This window comes from Cariama cristata, unplaced genomic scaffold (assembly GCF_000690535.1).
Source record: "Cariama cristata isolate BGI_N322 unplaced genomic scaffold, ASM69053v1 scaffold14743, whole genome shotgun sequence".
NCBI lineage: Eukaryota > Metazoa > Chordata > Aves > Cariamiformes > Cariamidae > Cariama > Cariama cristata.
In genome coordinates this window covers 40,328-65,816 of record NW_009610294.1, presented here as the reverse complement: position 1 = coordinate 65,816, position 25,489 = coordinate 40,328, and the positions used below count along the sequence as shown (strand labels likewise).

Here is a 25,489-nt window from a genome sequence, read left to right as displayed (position 1 = left end):
TACAAAAAAGCAAAGAAAAGAAAATTTAAGGGATTAACCTCATACCTAAAGAAGATATTATCTGTCTCATATTGAGAGAGAAATTCACATTTACAAAACATGAAAGAGCAGCTGCTTTGTATGAATGTTTTCATTATGTAATCCTTCAATTTTCATTAATAAAATAATTGAAATGTATGTACAAAATAACAACAATTATGTGAGGTCTCTCAAGGCACTAATAAAGCAGCGTGGCTTAATGTGTTCAGTAAAAAACCCAAGGAACCATGAATGAACAACATGGTAAAGGGTCACATTTCCCACTTACATGCTTAAAAAGCAAACCCCACAAGTACAGTATCTGGAGCTGGCCATCCTGACCTTCACAGCCAACTCATTTCCCCCACACTGCTCAATTCCTCCTGCGCAGACTTCACTCTGTTTTAATATATTTTAGCATTAGACTTGAAAAAAATCTCAGAAGTATGATTCTTCATCTTCTATTTTCAAACATCCAAACAATGTTTGCTCTTTGTTACACTGATGATGAAAGAAGAGCGAACAAAAATGGACAAAAATATCCCTTAAGTGGAGACCTCAGGATAAAAAGTAAAAACTGGTAAGAAAGCACAGAAAGGAGGATGACTTCAGAGAATTTAACTTCCTCATCCTCCAATAAAGTTTACAGTAATTGGTTCCTATAAAAGCAACAAGTTCCAAGTAGAGGGAATTAGTTCGTAAGCGTTTCAAGAGCAGGACTGGTTTAAACCACCCTTCTCTCCTGCATCTCTGCTGCTCCTCCCGTGGTGCTCGTTGAACCGTCTTGTCCCCGGGGAATAGACCCAATGCTTGTGGGGTTTTTTTACCACCTTCTTTTTAACACCGGTAGATTCTTCGATCTGATTCACCATTCAGCCTCACAAACAGCTGGTCTAGCACAACTTTGGATGGGGCAATGAGATTAAGAGACGTTTCCCAAAAGAAATACTGATGCTATTGCATACGATGAAGACAGCAAGGGACAGAGGGCAGGTCAGTTTTGAAAAAGCATCCAACAGCAGAGTTATCATTTGTGTTCATTAATGTGTCAAAGTTCTCAGGAAAATAGAAATGATATATAGACCAAATATTCTTCCAGGATATGTGACTTACAAAGCTTTATGACAGCGGTGGAAGTTTAGTAGGCAAAGACGAACAGCCAGGAATGCAAAATGAGCTGAGAAATACAATAAAAATGTCAAGTAAGAGAGACTAACGCCGAGGAGGGAACAGCCTGCTCCACCTCTGCATTTGCCTGTTACCTCCCTGCTCCCGGTCACTGAGGTCCAAGAACACCAGCAAAGGAGCCTGGAGTGCCCCATGCTGACATGATGCACTGGGGCCCATGCCCTAAGGGGAAACCATTAAACCCAGTGACCCTGCCAGCCAGAACACCTTCTACACAAGGCAAGAGGCCGACTTTGTAGAGCTGGGTCTTTATGTTAGTCAAGGTGATGGCTACTTCACCCACAGATATCCTGAATGGGGACAACACACCCCCATCAAGCATCAAAAGAGCCTTGGAGAGGCATGAGACTTCAGAAATCATGCCCACTCACCTCACTTTTGTATTTGGAAAAGCAGCAGTTCACAGTACACGACACAAACGAGTTTTTACAGACAGACACAGAGCTCTGCTGGCTTGGGAGGAGTCTGCCCAGTGTCCCCAGACCCTTGTTCATCCCCAGCACAGAACATGGTGATGCTTCCAACTGAACCAACTCTGTTCTGATTAAGAAATAACAACCATCTGCTCCACACTTCGAATTTCTTGCAAGCTCCCAATTAATCAAGCATTAAATAACCCCCCATTAATGTGATCAAGAACACCAACATATGTGTTCTCATAAAACAGAATGACCAAAAGTGTTAAACTGCTGAGAGCAAGGAAATAAAGGAAAAAAAAAAAATAAAAAAGTCATTCTCAAGTACATACCCCTTGAACAGCCACACCAGTAGGCAGGAGTGTCCGAGACGACGTTAGTTCATCCTCAACGTGCATTATCATAGTTACACACCATCATCTAGTGATGTTCTCTCCACACCTGACATCAGCCTGGCAGGCAATTTACAGCTGCAGCTGGCATCAGGAAAACATCCCTCCATCCTCCTCCAGCAGCCCCCTGCACCCTTCAGGGACTGTTCTCTTTCAGTAGGATTAGACGTGGGGTGAATAGCTCAAAGTTAAGAACATAGGAGAGGTGATACAAGGTAACATTAAATATTTATCTAAGCCCAATAGTGTCTCTCTGACTGCAACTAGCACCAGATTGCTGGGGAAGAGTATTAGAGCAAGGAAAACTTAATGGCATTCTCCAAGCCTCCAGCAATTCGCAGTTCATGAATTTCTCAAGCCAGAGGTGGTGACTTTTAATAGTCCCTGAGGGATGTTTCTTTTGGTGAACTTGCTGGGATTCTGAATCTCAGCTTTTACGCGCTTCAGGTGAGAAAACTGCATGGCAGCAGTCTTACCCCCAGGCACAGAGGATCATGATTCATGGGGAAACCTCATGGAGCATCTAAATCGGTACTCCAGTCTCATCTGTTTTTCAGTACAGAACTACAGTTCTGTAAAAGAGAAGCGAGGAGAAAAAAATGCTGGCAAATATCAGAGGTCTAGTTCATTTTATCTTTTAAGACTAAAAGGCACTCAAGAAAAGAGTTGAGACAGCCCTTCAGCAAGGCTTCCAAGCTCAAATCCTGCCCCAGTAAGGAGACATAAGCTTCACACGAGACATAAAATTCTTCCTTTCTTTCCAAAGATGAGCATACTCACTTTGGTATTTTTTTTCCACAAAATATCAATTTCATAAGATATGCAGGAGTGGGAATATAGATATCCTAGTTCTAAGTGTAACAAAACATGGTCCAAAAGTTGCCTAGAGAAATCAGAGCCCCAGAGGTCAAGGAGTGATCTCTGATACTTAGAAATGGTTGCAAATCCATCTCACCTGGAAAAAATACTTGCAGAAAAAGATACGTCCCGTACAAAATGCACTGTGGAAAAATTTTAGCACAGCAAAATTACTTGCCTGGGCTTCATCAAAAGAGAATTTATATTTGGCCTAATAAAAGTCTACAAATTATGTGTCCAAGAGACAGAACTGATAAACGAGTTTGATGTCTCAATGTCAGAAGATCTCACCCAGCAAAAAATACCATATTGTGTCGGGGTCCAGTCACCACATTAAACATTGCACATTTAAATCTAATCTGTATGTAAAGAAGGGAAAGTCAGGCAGAACTACAATCAAAAGCTCCAATAAATTATTAGCAAAGGCATTTCAGTGAGTTTTCCAATACATTATACATTTTTAGAAATTAAAAGAAAGCTCATATTTAAAGGGCAGAAAGGAAGAAGAGAGACACATATGTTGGATTTGAATCCCTCTCTACTTCAGTTTGAAATTATATACGATCCGAGGGCTCTCACATATAATCAGAATTCGCACAGCCATGTGGTATCATTTAGCTTGTCTCAGTAAAAGAACAAAAAAAAAATAGTTAGGCAAATACTGTTTAAAAAACCTGAGTACTGCAGAATAGCTTTTTGGTAAGAGATGTTCTCAGCTCTACCAGGATTAAGGGGGAAAAAAAGAAAAACTCAATAATAAAAATAGACATCACAAACATTGACCGGAATTCATGGGCATTGTTATCCTAACCTGAAACTGCAGAGCAGTAAAACTTGCCCACCTTCATTTCACTCCGGTTCAGAAGGGGAAAATTCTGTCCCTGGTTTTTGGAAGTTTTATATTCTACATCCTCTTTCTTTGGAGACCCAAAGACGAAGATCCAAAGAAAAGGCTTTCACACCGAAGCATGCAAGCACACGGAGTGAGGAAGCAGTGATGTAGCCTCCAGCTCACCATGCTCGGCAGGACTTCCCTGCTCTCTCCTCAACGCTCAGATCATATTTTACATTTATCCCTCGCTCAAGATGAAGGCAAATTCATGTAGAGTTATTGCCGCCAGGTACCAACTAACTGCTTCACTGTCCAGCTTTTAACAGAGCAAACTCCATGGAAACATGAGCATCTCTTAGAATTTAATTGGGATACAATCACACTGTCTGGAAACAATATCTGAATTATAATAAACCACAGAAACACCAAATCTCAAAGAAATCAGGACAAATCGGTTGGATAAAGCCATGGGTGGTACTAGATGTTCATGCTCCCTGCAAGCTCAACCTGGCCAGTGTGCTCTGGGGCCCAGCAAGCCCAGTACAAAGAGCAGCCTGGTTGTCTGAGGTGTTCCCATTACTGACATGGGAAAAAAGAAAAAAAAAAATTGAAAAAAATATAATTAAACCTACATAACAGAATCAAGCAACCAAACCAATAAGTCCTGCCTCGTTACAGGCAAAAGTGTTTTTTTGGGGGGGAAAGATTCTGAATACTTTTCTAGTTCTTGTGGACAGTATATATTAATTCATGGCATTACAAAGCTTCCACTATCAGACTGATATATTCTATTTGTCATTATTTTTACACTCCTTTAATAAGTTGGCAGCAGTTAAAAATTACCAAAAAAAATATAAAATCCTGTTAAACAGATTAACCTGCAACCAGCTCCAAGTCCTAGCACTGCCAATAACCTTCTAATGGCAGCTCCAGGAAAAGAAAACCCACACTCTCATCTAATTTTGCAGGTTGTGTTACGACCCAGCCTGCATCCCGATGACTCTGCCCAGGATGAGGGGCAGCCCACAGCGAGCACAGCCTTCTCCCAAAAATTGCAGCAGCTGATATCTCATGATAATTCTTGCAACGATCTCAGTATTACTGCCTGCATCCTCCTAATTTCTTCTATCCGCTTGTCTCCAGCCTCCAGCAAGGGGATTCAAGGCATCACTGCAATATTCATCTGAGTTAATATTAACAGGAAGAGTAAGGAATTCTCTAAGATAATATATTAGGTTGCAAAAGCAAGCTAAAAACAACTGCTTTCACTCCACACACTAAGGCTACCCTCCACTGCTCTGGAACATATTTCAAGCCCAGAGCAATGAAATAATATGGATCAAATGTTAAGTCAAGTGTTAAATGGCAACATCTGATTACAATTTACAATTAAAAAAAAGTCAGTCCAAGAAAATACAAAAGAATAAACAGCAAAAATATGCTAATAGCAGCAAATCTACCAGCAAAACCCCTTATTTTCAAAACTGAGAACATACACACTGAAAGAGACTTCCTTAAGAGAAAGATTTTCAATTAAGCCTTCTCCAGCATATTAAATGACACCTCTCATTTCCATAAATGCATTTAAGGTCTATTCGCAGTTCACACCCAAGCCCCAAGTGCTAATTAGCCAATTTGAAAGTTAGAAGCGGGGAGCGCTCAGGTGGCAGAGGCACCATGCTCTAACACGCCGGCTGCTCACCAAGGCCCTCATGCAAATCTTTTCACCCAACGTTTCAATTCCTCCCCCCACCATGTAAAATGGCCCCAGTTCTAACGGTCTGATGAATACCAAGACAATCTAAAAATAAGGCGAAATTTTGCTTCACAACACCGACTTCACTACTCATTTCATTTTTTTGATGCAAGAAGTCAGAAGAAAAATAATTCCAAAAACCAGCCCCTTTCCTTATAGCAAAGCACCATCTGGCACATCGCTCGCAGCACTTTGTCACGCACCGGTAAGGAATACCCAAATAATTTATAGCTGTAGTATAAAGAAGAAAATACAAAAGCTACCAAAAAAAAAAAAAAAAGGAAAAAGGGAATGCTGCTTCTGCTAAATAAAAAAAATACAATACATCCTGCATGAACCCCTCTCAGCACTGTACAGCCTGTAAACACACAGAGTAAAGCACTGGCAGAAGGTTAACCACTGTCTCGGGGCGTTGTGGGGCCGAATAAGCAATAGGCTGACCCAACGAACAGAGGCTATCAAGGCCAGAGAGCTTGGTCTACCAGCTGTGTTTTGAACCATATGGCTAGCTGTGTTTTCACACAACACTTTTCTCTTCCCACTGCAGCCGTCTGCTCCATTTTGGCAACTATTTCAGATGCCAAGGTTGTATAGTACCATCTATAGCTGCCAAGCACTACACAGACATCAGTTTAGGAAAAGAAAAGAAAAAAGAAGGGTGAACGAGGAAAGGCCAAGTGATCGTAACAAAATCTCTGTCACGTTCTAGTTGCTTTCAACTAGAATGGTTATTTTTGTTCCAAATAGTCCATCTCTCTACTTCAGTTTCTGTTTGTTTTATTTACAGGCTCCTAGTGCTGTCACACATCAAAACAAGCTGGCAACAATCCATAAGAAGTACCCATTAGCAATATAGCTACGGCTGAGATCTGTGCTCTGTTATGGATGTAAAATTTTTCTGCCTTCTCAAAATAAGAGGAATCTTCAAACGCCCCCAAATTAGTTCTCACTGTAACACATCTCCAGCATAAGCTGCACACAAATTCATATTTCAAAAGGTTAAAGAGTCGAAGCATCAACAGCTTTTTCCTGTGCCTGCTCACCTAGACTTTTAAAGCAGAATAGTAAGTGTCAGATCCAGATACCCTTAAGGTCAAAAAGGAAATAACCAATAAATGTAAGCAGTTATACCTCAAGCATCATGTAACCTGTACTTTTCAAAATAAGCCCTGAGATAGCAGACTAACAATTCATCAAAGAACTACAGGAGATTTACTCAAGAGATCTGTGATGGTGTACGAGGATGAGAAGAGGATGTTCAGGAAATGTCATCCTGAACTGAACTGAATCATGAATTAAATACACGGTTTTGTGAGCAACTGGAACTTGCACACACAACTTCACCAACAGATAAAGCAGTTAATGACTCAGCTGCGAGCTGAATACATGGTTTCATGAGCACAAGATGGACAAACAAGCTGACAACAAATAGGACAATGATTTAAGACTTAAGTTTGGACTTCCAGTGCCAACCTGGATCTCCTCTACAAGCCTCTTCCATCAAGTCTTACACTTACCACTCACTGCACTATCTCCACAAAAGACAACGGCGTAAGAAATTCTTTGCTGGATGAAGCTGTACAACTGAGGAAGCCCGAAAGACTCACACATGGAAAGAGAATCAGACCCTGATGGGCACCGTGGGAACAGTGCACCAGAGGTGGGATTTGTTGGCTGGAGTGCCTGCAGCCTTAGTAATGCTGATGGCAGCCAAGGTGAGAGGCCAGACAGGTTGGCTAATATTTCTGAGTCATTAAGGCCACAAAGTTTTCCGCTAAACTTAAATGCACGTTAGGGATGGGAACAAAGAAGCAAGAGATCACGAAAAAGGCTGATCCTGAGCACTGCTGTACAACTACCCCCTCCTAATGCAGCATGAATCCACCTTTGACTAAGACAGGTACCTGGCCATACATCTCTAAAAAGACAAGAATAATTGATTTCGCGTGATGCAGTAACATGTAAACACTTCTTACCCACAGCACTCAGAGCATGCTTGAGCTCCAGAGTAAAAGCCGTAAGTGGCACCTCTTCAGACACCGGCATAATTGCTACTGTGGAGAGATTGCTGGCAGGATTTCCGGCATCCCACTTGCTACTCGAGCTGTGTAATCCAAGAGGATGACCTGTTGGAAAAGAAAAAACTTGCCATCAGCCAACCAAGAAAGCCAGGGCTCATTTCCTTGTTTTCAACTGTCAGGCAGCAAGGAAAGTGTCACTGAATTGCTTAACCTAAGACAAATGTAACATCGTCCATATCACATAAAAGGGAAGAGTGCCCACATATTTCATTCATAAGAGGGCGAAGATCAATTTCCATCATTTTTGGCTGCTCTCATAGCATGCGTGGGTAGAAGTTAGGCAGTGTTAAAAATATCTGGATGCCAGGATCAGGTTAAATGCAACATGCACTTACCTGACCTGTTAAGGAAAAGATAAAAAGGCACTTTGAATAGCCACAACTTTGGAATAGGCATTGATTTAGCCCCCAAGAGGAATTAGCTTAACTAAGAAAACCCAAAAACCTGTTGTCAGTATCAAAACTTTCCAAAAATTAACATTCACTTTTTATGGTATTCCTGATCAAGGAAATAAATACCTATTTTCAACAAAGTTCCTATAGGGAATGTGTATCTCCACCTATTTTCACTTCTCTCCAAGATGGGAAAACGTGGAGCTTTACAGATACGTGCTTTGGAGTATTAAAATAAAATCTGGAAGCTCTGAAGTAGCTGCAAAGTAACTGTGGAAGTATCTCCAATATAATATGATAAGCTGAGTAAGGACAAAGAGTATGGGCAGAGGAAAGCATTTTTTGACAGAAGTATGCAAGGCATGCGACAAAGATTAAGATCTTCCCAGATAGCTTAGAACAGGAAGAGATCAATGATAGGAGTGTTCTACAAACTGTTCTTTTTACTTTGACACTATTTCTTTTCTTTTTAACTAAACCTTCTCAGACAGCCTTACTTTGCTGCCTATCAACTCAGTTCTAAGTACACAATAAACTTATCGTCATCTAAGTTAGGATTTAATGCCCTGCTTATCCCATTCACCCAGCAAAGGCTTAAGATGCACCATTAAGAGGAATTCTTGAGATGGACACATGGAAGTACTTGATATACCAGATGAAAACTCATTCAAAGTCTATGTGCACAATCGACAGTACACTGCAGGACACAAAGAAATATCAGATAAACTTTTTTCAAATATATTCAAGCGACTGAGTTATTCATTTCAAGTCTTCTAAAATAGCTCTGCACAGAACACTAAATAGTTTTTCCACTCTTTTTGGTGATCTTCAAGAAGATATTTGTAGCTTCAAACAAGTTACACATCACTGCTCAACCCCTTCATCTCCATCCATCCTTCCCTCCTCAGAACTTCCACAGTGATTCTCTGATTGAACTCCTATTACTGCCACTAATTTTCCTCCCATTTTCTCCAGATCCTGTATTGCCCTACTTCCCAAGCAGTGCCTAGTCCCTAGGCCACAAAAGCATTTAAGTACAATTATCACTAGAGATTCGTACCCAATCGATTGTGTACAGAAAATTGAGCCCGGAAAGAAGGAGTGAACTTTGAGATTTGCTCCCCAAGACTGTTCCAAAACATGAGAGTTGGCTACCTCATTTCAGTCTCCTTGGATTATTGCAAAAACAGCAATAAAAGTAATTAAAAAACCCCAACCAAAAAAACCCCAAAAAAAACCCAGAACAGCAAAGAACCCCACAACACTCTCAGTAGTTAAAGTGCATCTGTTTTCTTTTAAAAGCTGCTCAAGAAAATTTGGAAAATCTCCTCCTACTCTATTCAATCGGTAAACATATTTTGTTTTGCCTCTGCCACATAAACAAAGCTTGAGAACCAACCCAGAGCAGACCATTTCCCCTCAGACAACTCATTAAGATAATGCAAATACAGACTTATTAAGTCAGTCTACATGCAGATGCCACTCAGCATGACTATCTGATTCAAGTCGATTACAGCTGCTATTTCCAACGTTCCCGTTGAGCTCTTCTCTTGCAGGAAATTTCAAGCAGTACTTATCTATCTCAGTTGCAAATCATTCCATTCCCACACTTAATTAACCATGCTCTGCCAAAAAAAAAAAAAATGTACACATATATATGATAAAATCACCATTCACTTGTGACAACAGCTAAAATATTTAGCGACAAATTCTCTTTTTAGGTATGCACTTTCTGTTTCCAGATTTCACGATGTAAATCTAGCTCCAAGGAAGCACCAGCATCAATGGGAATAGCCCAGGAATGAGTCTTACCTCCCTGCTGAAGACTGCCAAGAATCTTCTCGCCCAGCAAGTGAATAAGTCTAGTCACAACCTAGCAATGGGAGAGAAAGAAGAAGAAAAGAAACAAACATTCAGGCAGAATGTACTAAAAAAATAGTGCATCTAAATGGATACTTTCAAACTTTTGTAAGATGTTGTCTCGAGTTGAACCATGCAGAGACAAGGTTTTGTAGCCGTAGCTTCTTTCCTGGCTGTAACGTAAGGTGACTGATAATTTGACTTGATTTCTTTTACCTTATTTTACTCTAATCCAGAAAAACAAGAAAACAAAACAAACTACAGCAGTATTTGACTTGCTTTGGGAACAAAAGAAAAAAATCCAATTATTTTGGGAACCGTGTCAAATTGCAATTTCAGTTCCCCTCATTTGTCTCTGCGGCACGCTCCCACCTCTCAGTCACTCTCACTATTCAGTGGCTGTTGCACATCTTCACCTTCTGCAGCTACTAAGGGCTCAAAGAGGTTCAAGTCTGTACTCAAACATATTCCCCCCCCCAAACTTCCTTCTACCACCCACCCCCTGTGAATTAGTCAGCATTTACAGTAAGCAATTTAAGCCACCTTGAATAAAAGGGATACATACACACTAAACACCTACAGAATCAGAACAAACTATCTAAGAAATTGCTTTTCCCCCCAAATCAGGTTTGCGTGGTACCTTTTTCCCCCAGCTTTTTTCCAACAGGACTTATATCAATATAAACCAATATTCAAATAGCCAAGCATATCTGAAAACTGACAAGCTTCTCTCCAACATGAACAATCAATAATTCCCAACAAGCAGTGTAGCAGAAGACTAATAATTGCAATACCAAGGAGTGACAGACTTGGAAAATGCATCATTTATTCTGAAAACCTATGCGCAAATGTTTTACCAAATGAGGAAAAGAGATATTTAAATGCATTAGAGAATTAATAGAGCAATCATTAGATACTATCCCCCAGACAAATAATTTAAAGTCAAAAGAACTCTAATCTTCAGGAGGACATAAAAAAACCCACCCCAAAAACTACCACAACAGAAGTTCTCCAGACTCTTAAGAAGCTAAAGAAGCAGCAGCAAATGGCTGCCTTGGATTTTGGACAGACAGACACACTGTTCCCATAAGAACAGGCACTTCAAGATGCAACTTTCAAATAAAAGACCACGTAAGCATCAAGACAGGTCAGCATGCCCATCAGAATCATGTATATATCCTGCTTTAAAAACCAACCAACCAACCCAGCCCAATAAATTGCCCTAGACAATGGAACTCCATAGCTTTAATAAGCACCAGAGTTGTTTAAGTGTCTGTAGGAAGAAGGGGGCAGAGCAAACGGGTAGCTTCCAACACAGCGTGAGGTATGCCAGAGCAAGAGCTAAACAAATTTATTTCAGTAATTTCTGTCCCATATCTGTAACTGCAAGTTCCTAAAGATACCACATCAACTATCTCCTCAGTGATCCAAGACCAGCTTCAAGTTTCTCTTATTTGCCCCAACAGCGGACACACATTGTCCATGCCCGCTTCCCCAGAGCACCGATGCAGCACGACCGCTGACGCTAACGAGCGATGGCAGAACGACGGCAGGTCCTGACCGCAGGTGAGCTCTCAGCCTCCTTCCTTATCCTGGAATCTCACACGGGATCTAAAATGCTTCCATTTATCCAAAATATAACAAGAGCTGATGATGACCCAGCAGACTCGTTACCACTTTAACAACGCCAAGATCTGCAGTGCTGGGATTTAATAACTGGCGCTGGGTGTAGCTACGCAAAATTTCCCCAACTACAGGGAGCAGGGAGGGACAGAGTGAATTCTCACTAAAAATTATGAGAATGATTGCTCTTCCTAAGGGAGACAACCTGCCTCCCAAGAACGTTCGCTATATCCAGCTCCCATGCCTTCACCTAACAACCTGTATCTGCACACTAGAACTTTCCCTAAGCAGTTTTGGGAGGTGTTATGAACATTTTACACTTCTGAAACACTTTAAACGTCAGAATTTTAATTACTTACTAAAACCATCTCCTGTATTTATAACTTTTTCTGCTTTAGAGACAGCTAAGGAGAGCTCCACCTAAGTTAAAGAAAATGTCCAAGGTTAATGATGGAACTAAGAATAGAACCTATTGGTCTCATTTTCCAGTTGGCTGCTTCTATTACCAGGAAATATTGTTTGTCTTGTTTGCTAGAGCAAAGCTTACAGCCTTGGTACGTATAGATAGGGAAAAATTATTTCCCCGGTGACTTTGTAAGACAAGCAAATTGCTAACCATAACGGGATGAGTCACTCTGTCGCAGTCATGGCAACGTCGAAGGAACATCAATTTGGGATCAGAGCTAAGAACTGGCCTGAAATTTCCTTGGAGTTTTATATGACATACACTAATTTTTCTTTCACAAAAAGGCAATGTTTTCCCTTAAAAAAAGAGACTTGTCCAACTGTCTGAGGGAGAAGTCAATATAAATCACATCTCTCCATTGACAACAGACCCAACCTTCAGTGATCGACCTACACCCATTACTGTGCAGGGCAGCCAGAGCAGCTCTCACCAAATTCAGTACAACTGGGGAGAATTCAAAACCAACAGACAAAAAAAAACCCAAACCAACAAACATCATCCTTCAGGTTTCCAAGCACGTTTACTCTAACCCTCCCAGTAACAGGGCACAAGAAGGAGCAGCACAGCTCAATGAAGCCCGAGAGACAATGGCAAGGAAGCCAGGGGACCCAGGAGAGGACCTGGGGTGGCATGGAGGGGGCTGGTTTAGCTTGGGGAAGGGAGGAGGAGGAATCAAGTAGAAATTAGCCCTTGGGCTAGGAGGTCTCAGACAGGGATTGAAGGGAAACAGAGTTATTCCAAGCGTGCCTGGAGGAGATGGAAGCAGGAGAAAGACAGAATACAGGGCACTGGCAGGGGGGTACCTTGGTGCAGACATCTGGGCAGTGATTCAGCAGTCACTTATTCCCACCCTACCTATTTAGCTGTATTTTGTAGGAAAAGCTCTGGGAATTGGCAGTGAGGGGGAAAGTAGGAACTCTGGCAGTGCTGCTGGGAAAACTGGATTGACCTGGAAGAAACACTGAGTGCTCACTACTCCGGGGGTGCGTTGTGCCATACAGCCTCCAGCACTGTCCCCAGCACAGCCGAGCCAGCGATGGACTCGGTACTGTTCTTCCAAAAGTAGGCAAGACTTCTACCCCCTCTCCCATGCAAACGTCAATCTTTCCCAAGCACGGGTGCCAGAAGAGCACAGAGCACCTCCCAGACATCTGTACACGCCAAATTGTCTCATTTCCACAGTGTCACCGTCACCCAAGGCTAGACAGCCTTCACAGCACAGTCGGAAGCAGCTGCTGGGCTCATCCCTACGGCACATCCTGGATGTTACAGTCGGTTCTAGCACCCATCCACCCAGCCCCGCAAACACGTACCCCGCTCTCCACAGACACCAAGCCACAGCCCAATCCGCTGGCACAGAATCAGGCCGTTCAGATGCAAGGTTTGAAGAAAAATCTGCACTGCAAAAAAGGCAGCGAGTTGGAATCCAAACTTATCCAAGAACACCAGGAGGTTTCTAAATTAGGCAAAACTCATTAATTGCCTGCAAAGTAAATGCAACTTTTCGACCCCTTGTCCTAGGGATAGAGCCAAACTTGTTTAAGTTTGTGAGGAAGTTGAAGTTATCTATCTTCATGATTAGAAACCATGCTAGCCAGAGAGATCCTGCTCTGTTAATCACAGTTAACCACTTCAAGCAGTAATGAGAAGCAGAGACATCGATTAGGGACTTCTGGTGTAAGGCTAGGTGTGAACAGAGCTACACCGCTGAAATTGCCACGCTGCAGGTGAAAGTTGTCCTTGTGACAAGGAGCACACTCTCCTATCCGCTGCCGCCGTCTCAAGCTGTGAAATGACTCAGAAAGGTCACAAGGCTTTGCCAGCAACCTAAATACACACCTCCGGGGTCTCGCAGCGCCAGTCTGGATGCTGGAGCCATGGAGCTTGCCTGGGTCATAAAGATGACTGAGTCAACTTTCAAAAAAAGCCCCAAAGCAAACAAAAATCCACTCTCCTGAGCTTACGCAAAAGACTTTTCAGGCCAGAAGGAAGAAAACTGACCTTACAGGTCTAAAAACCTGAGTATTTCTCCACCTCAAAAGCTACTCAGGATTCCAGGTGCATTGGTACCATTCTCCAAAAGCCCCCAAACCTCTCCTGCTCTCACAGACCCTACTGCAACTGTAAATTCGTAACACCTGCCCCAGAGCAGGACATTCAGTCGAGACACACATTTTACAAGTGAAATAAAATGGTTTTGTTCCACCCCTCACCTACGGACTTTTTCAGACTAACTCACCAGAACACTTTTGTGCAGGGCAAAACAGGATAAAGATTTCTCTTCTTCAAATGGCGTTAGAGAGCACTTCCCTCAGCACAATTCCACCTCTCTGACCCAGCTTACCACTTACCACCTCATCTACCTAGAAACACGTTGTCTTCCTGGCTATTTCTGAATCGGCTCCATCCCCAGTAAGACCCATTCGAGCTCTCTTAGCAGCCTCCAATTCCCCCAGCTCCCTCCTATTGAACGTGAAAGTCTGTTTCCGCATCTGCTACAGAGAAGGCTCTGGGAAACCATTAATTCCCCCTCTGCTTAACTGATGTTAAATTACTCTACAGACCTGCAGCCTCTGCATTGCAGGGCAAGGACTGAACTTCACATTCCCAAGGGGACTGTGTTTGCCTACTTTAGGATGACTAATTCCAGTTTCAAAACAAATATCCTCCAACGATGAGGCCAGGCAGTATTACAGCTCTGCATCACCTGCTGGCGATGGGGCAAACGCACAGCTGACTACTCCATCCATCTCAGGTCTTAGGAGTTATCCTCAGCACCGCTGGCTTCACAGCTACTGTAATTGCCACAGCAAGTGTTTATGGTCACTCTGTAGCGTTGTATTTCCTATAATCCTTCGAAATATTTCAACCTATTATCCACATCTAGCTAATCTTCCAAGGCTGGGTTTTAGTTAAAGCTTTTGTTCCTATGCAACTGTGAAACTTAATTTACAATAAGCCCTTTTGAAAGGGATTTTCATGAGAATTCAGTCATAAAATACTTTTTCCTTTGGATATTTATTTCATTTTGTGAATAGTACGGATTGCCCAGCAAATTGACTATCTGCTAATAGATAATGATGGTACCAAACAAAGCTTTTTCTCATCTTAGCTAACTTTCAACAAAACTGTTAGAAAAATCATGGGAAAACTTCACAAAATCCACACCAATATCCAAATTCACAGTAACAACTAATTACTGTAAAAGGTACTGTGTATGTAGTACAAATCCATTCTTGTTACAACAAGAGAAACATATATAAGAACAAAACCAAAAACTAAAAGATACATTAATGAACTTTGCTCCACGCTGCACTAAGGTTCAGGTTTAATTGTATGCTATTTTAAATCTAAGCAACAAAGCTCCTATGCAAGAAAGCAAAGGGCCAGTCCCGAGGAAGGACAGTACCATCCCCCGCCAGCGTTGTCTTCGTGCAGGTTCCTGGTTCAGGAAACCAGCCTTGGCTAAAATAACCTAGGAACAAGCCGGACACGCCAGTTTCAATCCTGTACAACCAAGAGATATATAAACCTACAAGTGTGAATGTGGTTTTCCTTCCAAGGCTATTCCGATCCCCTCTATCATCACCCACATCCAAAAGACAGTATTCTCACAGCAAACAAGATGGCTTGCAGGTGAGCTAAGGACTTTCTCCGATGACTTTGAAGTTTAAAAATAAGATCCTTAATAGTTAAGCCTTTAAAACTTCAAATCAGTCATCCAGTAGGCCACCTTTAAATTAAATATGTCAAATAACAATTTATTGGTGCCTTCACAGCAGGGTATTATAGACCTTCACATACACATGTGATTTAGTTAAAGGACATGTAAAAGGGCTTTCTACCACACAGAGACCCAATGTGACTAAGCTAGCATGGAAAATAGGGCTGCCAAGGGTCTTCTAGTCTACAAAGTAAATGCAATTGGGGTAAAATAGTCCTAACAGCCATGTTACCTATACAAATTCACATAACAGCAGGTTCATTTCTGTGGAGCTCTTTCCAGGAGCTGAGATTATTCTCTACCAGCTTTCTTAAGGTTTATTTTTGAGGAACAAGGGAGGAGGAGAGGCAAATTAGATCCTCAACTCGAACGAAAAAATGGCATTATTGAAGCTTTACATGACCCCAGATCAGATAAATCACTCTGCTTGTCACAGAATCGGGGAGCTTAGCAAGGAGTCTCCGATGAAAACTTCTGACGGTTTGAGAACCGCCATGACAAAACAAATCTTAAATGCTCACTCGCAACAATTCCTGGCACCTTTATAAATGCCGTTAAAGCATACAGAACTGAAGCTTTATCCTGGGGCTGTTTGAGCTTCTAACGCTTGTGATCAATTGTGTCTTGAAGAAAAATGTCATTCTCGCACCACCGCTATGACTAAGCACTCACTCCTGCCTGCCTCATGTCGGGCAGCTACAGCTGGTGACCGCGCTTCCGCTGAACATTTTTCTTCTTTTCACATCCACTTCTCCTACAGTCAAGGAAAACTTATTTTAATTTTAATGGGCCATGAGAACAAATACAGAAAAATCTAGAAGCATGTCCTCGCCTGACCTATTCCACAGTGCCACATCAAGCTTAAATAACGTGATGCACAATATACACAAAGCCTGAGGGAAGCGTTTTGAAAAGAGGGCACATTACCAAACTCACTTTGTAAGGCAGATAACCCTAGGGAAGGCTCCATCCACTACAGAAAAGCTCTGGTTAAGATATACATACAAAGATAGGAGGACTCACTGTTCAAGATGGATGATGGGTTCTGAATATATTTAAACCCCAAGGGCAGACTTAGAGAATTAAAAGAAAGATGCAGAAAAACTCCATATTTTCTCACATGCATTTCTAGCATGCAAAAGATTGTCTTACAGTTCACCCCCCTGCCCCCAGCTCCAAAGCAATTTCTCAGTGCAATTTCCACCAGCTACAGCAGATCTAAATTTCAAGTTAGAATTATAAAAATTGCCTCAGCTCAGCAGAGGCAAAGATAATCTATGAAATGTGATCCAAGTTATACACTGATGTTAGAACATCTCTATAATCTGTTCACAAATTCTGCACTCCTGCTACTGATTCGAAACCGCTTTGTGGTGCCAAAAATCATGAGCTGATTCTCTGTCCTACTTTTCAGAACTGAAGGCAGTGATGAAAATAGAAAGAATCAATTCCCTTTCACTCCTGCAATGCTGAAAAGCTTCAGGCAGCCCCAGAAGCAAGCACCGAGGCTGTCAGAGGAGCAAATGCTCCTGCTGGCTGAGTGCCTTGATGGCTCTTCTGGAGAGCTGTGGCCCTCAGGCAGGAGTCCAGAGAAAACAAAGAAGTTTTGCACTGTGGACCACTTTCAACTGGGAATGTCTAGGATGCCATATCCAGAGTGTCTCACGGTTGGGATGCTTTCCTGAGAAGCTAGAAGATGTAGATTTGACTTCTGCAGACTGAACAGGATCTGGAAGTCAACATCTGTCGTTTCTGGGCACATACTCTGAAATTTTGGCTGTTACTTATAACTGAGATTAGATTTCCCATGCTCACCCATCTGTTTCATTCCTCAGAATAACAGGAGCTATAGAGGGTTACACCAAAGATCCCAGCAGACCAGTACGCTGTCTCTGACAGGACCAAAGCAGATGCCCAGGGGAGAAGACAAAACAGAGGGCAAGCATATGGTGCTTCCCCAAGGATCAGCTGTGCAATTTTTCCAGATTGTACATCACAGCTCAAGGAATTTGAATTACTGCACGGACTAATAGAGCATGATTCCCCTCATCTCATGTTGTTCTCCTTGGCAAGCACCACCCACGTTTACAATTTTCTTCCCCATCAGGTAATATTTTCTCACAATGCATTCCAGAGTTGGAACTGTTTCAGGATCATCTACAAACACATCATGACTGCTGAAAAGTATGCAGGATGAAGTCCCTCCACTAACTCCCAGAATTAAAGGGTTCTTCACCCTTGACAGGAAATAGTAAAGCTCAAGGGTAACTAATCAAAAGGGTAATTCAATCTCAGGAACTGCCCGGTTCTTGGCTGTTAAGATACACCCTATTTAGGCTCTACGGAAGCTGCCAAGAGGAAGACCACAACAAAAGCAATCCTACCTGGTGTGGGATTCCTGTGTGAACTAAGAGAGCACTTCACCTGACTCAGGGGACAGGCACCAATGTTTCATCACTATTCCACCAAGTCAGACTCAGGTAAGCTTAATCTTACCAGTCAGTAGGGGAACAGGTATGATAGAGGCAGAGTTGTCTTTTTTTTTTTCCCTATAAGATGGTTTTCTGATTTGCAGAGGACTAAGTGAAATCCTCCACCACGCTGCTGAATCACAAGCTAGCTCTTGCTACCTAGTCAATTATTTCAGAACTATTGCACCTGCTATCCCTTCATTACTTTATCACCTCTGGTTGGATGGGGAAAACAATATCATAAATCCTGTGTATAAATCACTCTACTAGAATAACAGGAGAGAAAATAGGACAGAGAGAATTCACTTGGCCCACCCCTCTGCTGAGCACTAAGCACTACCTCAAACATAATTTTTTAAGAGGTTATAAAAACAAGTAACAATCTTTTAGGCTTTCTAGGGAGTAGAATCAGCTTTTTCTTAACATCCAGCTGCTGCAATTTCAGCACCCTACCATTTGCTCTCTTCCAATACGGCGAGTAGCTTACGACCTTTCTATGAGAAGACAACTTTATACACCTGAAAATAGCTACCATGTCTTCCCTTAACCTTTCACAGTCTTTTTGCCTTTATAGGTCAACATTTCTAAACACCAGTCAGCTGCCTTTGTGTCCTCTAGACTCTCTTTGTTCGGTCTGCACTCTCCTTCAAATGTGCTGCTGCCACAGGCTGGTACTGAAGCTTTTCCAGTACGTGATTTCTTCACGTGCTGGTTTTGGCTGGGGCAGAGTTACTTTTCTTCACAGTAGCTGGTACGGGGCTGTGGTTTGGATTTGTGACCCAAACAGTGCTGATAACCCAGGGATGTTTTCGTTACTGCTGAGCAGGGCTTGCACAGAGCCAAGGCCTTTTCTGCTCCTCACCCCACCCCACCAGCGAGGAGGCTGGGGGGGGCACAAGGAGTTGGGAGGGGACACAGCCGGGACAGCTGACCCCAGTGACCCCAGGGATATCCCATACCGTATGACATCATGCTCAGTGTATACAGCTGGAGGAAGAAGAAGGAAGGGGGGGATGTTGGGAGTGATGGCGTTTGTCTGTCCAAGTCACCGTTAGGCGCGATGGAGCCCTGCTGTCCTGGAGATGGCTGAACCCCTGCCTGCCCATGGGCAGTGGGGAATGAATTCCTTGGTTTGCTTTGCTTGTGTGCGTGGCTTTTGATTTTATTTTTCCTTACCTTTACCTCAACACACAAGTTTTCTCAATTTTACCCTTCCGATTCTCTCCCCTGTCCCACTGCAGGGGGGTGCTGAGTTGCCAGCTGGGGTTAAACTCCAACATTTCATACCAAAAAGCATTCTGTTAACATAGTTATTTTTTTTGCAACTGCATTACACTGTTCAGGCATGGTCAGCTTTTCATCTTCTAATGCCTGGATTATTTTTCTAAGAAACTGCTACCCAGACTGTTTTCTCTGTATGTAATTTATTAGATCCCAGTTCAAAAAACTCTCCAGTACACTCCTTTAACTTTGAAGCTGACTTTGTACTTTCTACTTGACTTCAAACTTGCTGCCCTATTGTTTTCCTTCAGCACTTCAATTCCCTCTCACTTCTGTCCTTCCTCTCTTATCTGATAAGCCTAACAGACAAAAGGAAAAGACACAAGAACTTTGAGATGATATAAAAAAATACTTTATCTTAGGTTCTTAAGACAGTGTGAAGGCATTAACTGCATAAATCACCTCCTTAAAGTCTATCTTACACTCCTCTTTCTATTTCTAATGCTTGTTCTAAAATAATCCAACAGTAAAAATGTAAGATCTCACATGTTTGATACCAGTTTAACATCTATTTAGAATTTGTAGATCTCAAACAGCAGCAAGAATGTGTTTTTCTAACAACGTTTTTCGCAACACACTTCCTTAAAAGATCTATTTTAGCATTTTGTTTCATTGCAACTAATTAGCCAAACTATATGCAAGTCTAGAGAAAACTAATTTCTTATTCAAAAAGGTCAGGAATTTGAGGCTGATAGGCTGCACTCTTTAGACATGGGAAGACATTTGAATTTTTTACAAATAAATGTTTTGAATCATACTATAAATGTAACACTCAAGCTCAACTTTAACTGTGAAGCAAAAGGATTCACATCTCCACTGAGAGCACTCTTTAGGGGAAAACAATTCTGCCAACTGATATAATAGCAAAAGGGAAGAAAGAGAGAAGAGTCACTGAAATCAATTATTGCCCCAGGCAAAAAGGCAGAATTAGAACACAGCCTTTCCAAAGATCAGCATTTGAGGCATTACTAAATGCTAAATGTTGAGGCGAGGTTGGACGGGGCTTTGAGCAGCCTGGTCTAGTGGAAGATGTCCCTACCCATCGCAGGGGTTTGGAACTAGGTGATCTTTAAGGTCTCTTCCAAGCAAACCATTCTATGATACTAGTAATTTACAGTTTAAACATCTACTAGTAACATTTAAAATCATCCACTATGTAAGAGGAAAAGTGGTTTTACATTCCACCTGGCTCATTGCCTCACCTCTTGATCAGTCACAGGGAGAGTGATATTTAAAAGGGCAGCTCAAGACAGGATGCCATGCTGTCGGTACCCAGTTTGTGGTGAGTTATGTACAGCAGTTGCACACTGCTACCAGTTCATAAATCTGGTCAGGAAATCTGTTACATTAAACAGAGAAGAACAGACTCGGAGGACTATTCAAGAGAGATCCAGAGAACAGGATTGCCTTAACAACCCACAACAGAAGTTCAGAAACACTTAAGCAAAAATAATGCTTACAGGGAAACCAGGATGATTATTTTTCATTGGCATAACTTCTCAACACTTACTGCAATGACAAAATTATCCTAGCAATAATACAGACAAAATCCCACAGTTTTTGTAACATGAGACTGCATGAATACAGGCTTTATATTACACAGTTAAAAAAAAAATAATCAAAAAAGTTATTACAGGTCCTAGAAAAGCAAAAGAATACAAGTATTTTAATTAGGTTTATTACTTTTGCAGGTTTTTTCAAGAAATCTGGTAAAATAAGTATATGTCTTAAAGACAGCAAACAGAAAAATCAGAAATAATTTGAAGTAACTGCATTAAAGAATTGCCTTTAAGGCTACTGCAATGATTTAGTGCTTAGTATAATGTCCCTGATGCTCTTAGGGACAAAAGAATTAAATTTCAAGTCCGTCAGTCTCCAGATTTGCAAGAGAGAGGTATAATGTCAAGTGAATTAAAGAAGATGGATGAGTTGATAGATTCAAAAGGGAGCAATCACAGTCTTCAGGACACAGACAGATCTGGCAGTGCAGAATGAGGACTGACAGCCTAAAATGCAAGGAAGAAGGAAAGCAACCCCCAAACATCAATGCTCTGGAAATAAAGGGACATATAACCAAGTGCTGACTTTGAGTCCCAGTGAGCAAGACAAATGAATAACTACATTTTAAAGTGATTTTAGAAGTCAAACTTTCATTTACTACCAATAGCACTAAGCAATTTCCACTTTGTTAAATATGTATGTCCTGCATTTAGCATGAACTTCCATAAACACAAAACAACCCTGCAACAAAACATGCTAAAACTGATTAGAAGATAAAAGAGAAGCGAAGCTGGCAAAAGTCTGGTATAGATCAGATCAGGCAGACAAAGAGAACAACATATTTTCTCAGTATGCATCAATCATACAAAAAACCCAGAGACTTGGTGCTAACGGAGAGTTTTATCTTCTCAGACATCTTTTGAGATAGACAGAAAATACTTCTGATTTTCTTACCTGGGGAAATTTGCGTTTAATAGACGTCAGTGCTCCCTCTGGGAGTTTGGCAAGTTCTGAATCTCTGACGGCATGTACTGTTGTGGCTCTAGGTTGATGGGTTAATGCCTCTACCTGAAAGAGTACATAGCCAAAACATTAAACAGAATTCACAACCTGTTGCAAAAATGAAATGTCAGGATGAAGAAACTGAACAATTCCCAAGAATCGGACTGTCATGTTTGTTGCTCACACATTCAAAACAGAACGCTATCTTCCCCCAGGGGCGCTTACAGAGGGAGCTTACCAAAGGTGCATTCATCTGCAACAACTATTAGCATCTATTTTACCCGAACGTCTCGGGCACATGCTCTGCTATCGGACAGTTGCAGTTTTTCACAGAACTAGAACCCATAGCACCGGACAGACAGTATTATACGAGAAAGTTCTGTTTGAGCTTTTGCAAGCTCTCACATACAGCGTATCTCCAGAGTGAGGCTGAGACCTGCCAGAACAAGGCGCACAACGAACTCACCATCACAACAACACTTCTGTCTTTTAATCCATCATTTTTAATTGTGATAAAGCCATCTAAGAGACAGGAAAACCTCACTTCTCTACTGCTCTTTCTTTTTTCTTTCCTCAATGCCACCCTGAAATACTTTCATTTTACTTTAGGAAGCTGAATATCAACAACATTGAAATAATCAAGAGTTCCTAAAAATTAAAGAAACAGATGAGGAGCAAATCAGCACATTTTGGCCAGAAGTGAGCTTTGCTTTTCTAGTTGGGTTCGGGTTTTGTTGTGTTTTGTTTTGTTTGTTTTTTACATATGCATGTGTATCTGTGCTAAGTAAACAGGAAAACATGTGACAGTACGCACCTTCCTGAATAGCACCCAATTATTTCACCTAGAAACATTTATCTTATTGAGAGTAGAAGTTTAAAGAAGAAAATGATCACGCAATGAAAATTGATATGGAGATATTCTCCTTTATGGGGAGAACCTGACACAATATAAACAAAGCCAGGTTCTAAAAGCCCACTCTGCAAAACGCAGCTGTTCCCCGAATCCCCAACTGCAGCATCTGCAGAGCCCCAGACCCACCACCAGCTCTTGTTTTGTTATGAAATGCAGAAATCAAATTCCCTGGTGAAATATCTTCACATGCTTAATGAGACAGCCTGCTAGGTGAGAAGGCGTCATTCAGAGCTACAACATTTAATTGCTTAGAAACAGCCTGGTGCTCAGTTTTGCAAGTTTTAGCAACAGGCAATGTTTACTGGGTTTAAAATCCATAGATCAGTCATTTTGAAAAAAAAAAAAAAAATGGTTGTCACTGTAGTAGCTGTAATTACTAAGGTTAAAACACAAACAAAAAATTCCTCACTCTAACTGCAATTCCTGGACACTTAGGATAAAAGTGAATATGACTTTTCCTTTTAAGTTTTCCAGTAGAAAAAGAAACAAATAATATATAAGCTTATAACTGTTTGGTTTGTTTGGGGGTTGAGGGGTTTGATGGAGTTTTTTGTTTGTTTGATTTTTGGCTTTTTCAGAATTTGTTCCAAACCCTATGTTTACAGCAAACTCCAACACCAGCAATGCTTTCAGTATCGAACTAGGGGCTCAGACAGACAAAAAGTTAACGCAATGTATACAACGCCATGTACCATGGCTGAGCTGTGCCAGGTGCCCAGGCATGTACTTCTGCCCACGGTACAAGAAAATTAAATTTAAAACACGCAACTCCGTGACCCCACTTCCAACAAGAGTGCTTTCTTGGAAGACCACATGTGCTCAAAATGGACAATTCAGATAGCCAGAACATCTAGATCTCAAAAACTTGTGATTAGTCCAGAAAGCTGAGATCAGCCTGCTAATATTAACTCTAGCTAGTGCAGAACAGTTCAATCAACCTCAATTGCTATGCATGAAAAACTGCACAAGTAAATTTAAAGTAATGACATTTTGCAAGACCTAGCCTTTGTTTTTTGTTCAGATGCCAGGGATGTTTTGTTATGTAATCACATTTTAAACTAATTATACAGAAGGGGAAAAAAAGGTCATGCCATCGTTGTACATACATTTACGGAGAAACAAGTCTCCTTTAGGTTCCCCAAGTGGTTGTATAACTTCTTCTGTTTTATCTCTCTTCTCTTTTACCAGCTTTTTATCACAGTTTTTGGCTCTGTAATTTAGCTTCCTTAACCCGAAAGCACGTTAAGACTTCCAATTGTTAAAATAAAATCTTTCCTCTCAGCCAGTCATCACCCAATTGGTTTAATTGGTATAAAGAAAAAAAAACCACTCAAACTGTCTAACATCCTTTTCCACTCTTTCTGTGATATATGAGTGCATAAAATTAACCGTGCTCCAAAGGGCTCACAAGTCTTTCAGAAAATATGAGATTTGCAAAAAAGGGAATTAAATTTTAACTTTAAAACAAAGCCTCAGGGTTGTTTTTTTTTCTCCAAACTGTGACTTTGTCTTTTCGAATTGTTCCCTAGGCAGATCAGAGGGGAGATGGGGACCTTTTTCAGACCTCCTTCACAAGGAGCTGTTCAAATCTGTGGAGCAAGTGGCATTTGCAACACCACCAGTGTTACGGACCCCGGCAATTGCGGGGAATTTCTTTAGTGCAATTCCCAACTGACTACAGAAACTGGATCTTATACTACTCTTACATACAGGTACTATGTAAGTCTTGTCAACAGCTTTGATATTTTCATTTAAATACATCCTGGTATTCTAGCATGGAAAATATCCGGGTCCCAGACAGTGTACACCAAGAAATTAAAATTTTGCTTCCCCTTGGATATTATCACCTCAGTTCCTAATCTCTATTTTCATTAGTTATTCCAAACTATTAATAAAATACTTCCTCTTCACTGGAAGTGAGAGGGTTCTCATTCAACATTTGCACCATCTGTAGGATTATTCTCAATCTTCACTACATTCTCACCTCTCTCCTCTTCACACCCTGTGGTTATAAAGCCTTCTTTGCACTAATTTTAGATTTTCAGCACATGGAATCTGTCAAACCAAATAGGTATGTGGCTATTCTCACCTTTTTTGGAGATCAAAACTATATTCTAACATTGAGTTGTAGTTCTCCCCTGTAAATGATACCTTTCTTCTTTCTATTTATTCTTAATAAACCGTTTGAGATGTCATCTATTCAGAGTTTTTTTCTTCTTGCTTAGACAAAAAAGAAGTTTCATGCAACATGAGTACTTAAAATCATTTCTGTCTTAAGCCACATTCAAATCCTTGGGCTACTCTGCCCAGTGAGCCTTTTGAACACATTTTCTTATTTTTCCAGGTTTGTAAATAGTACAAGACTTAGAGATCTAGCTTGAACTTTCATATGAGTAAAATTGATATGCGATCAGAAGATCCACCCCATAAGATTATTTCCTTGGTCATAAAAAAGAAATTAAACATTTTGACAACCCACCACAGCTGCAGCAAACAACACAAAGACACTCCTATAACAACATTAATAAATAAGTGTTTCAAGAAATAGTATTATTATTATCTTCCAAATCTTATTCAGCCTGACTCGGGGAGGAGTATATATTTGTACATATAATCACTTAAGGCTCTCTTTTGAGCTCCTTCCTGGACTACCATTATCATCATTTACCCATGCCAGCGCGAACACAGTTACAACATTTGCTCCAGTACAAGAAAG

General features: G+C 41.2%; 1 protein-coding gene across 1 annotated transcript in view; it reads right to left on the bottom strand.

Moving 5' to 3' along the window:
* The window catches only part of PNPLA7 (patatin-like phospholipase domain containing 7), a gene marked incomplete at its 5' end in the record, with an annotated part of 119,299 nt that overhangs the window by 53,998 nt on the left and 39,812 nt on the right, over positions 1–25,489 (bottom strand). The window contains 3 exons of the mRNA XM_009697840.1: positions 7,437–7,586; positions 9,746–9,806; positions 21,813–21,926. Coding sequence (XP_009696142.1) covers positions 7,437–7,586; positions 9,746–9,806; positions 21,813–21,926 — 325 coding nt within the window. The remainder of the gene's footprint in view (positions 1–7,436; positions 7,587–9,745; positions 9,807–21,812; positions 21,927–25,489) is intronic.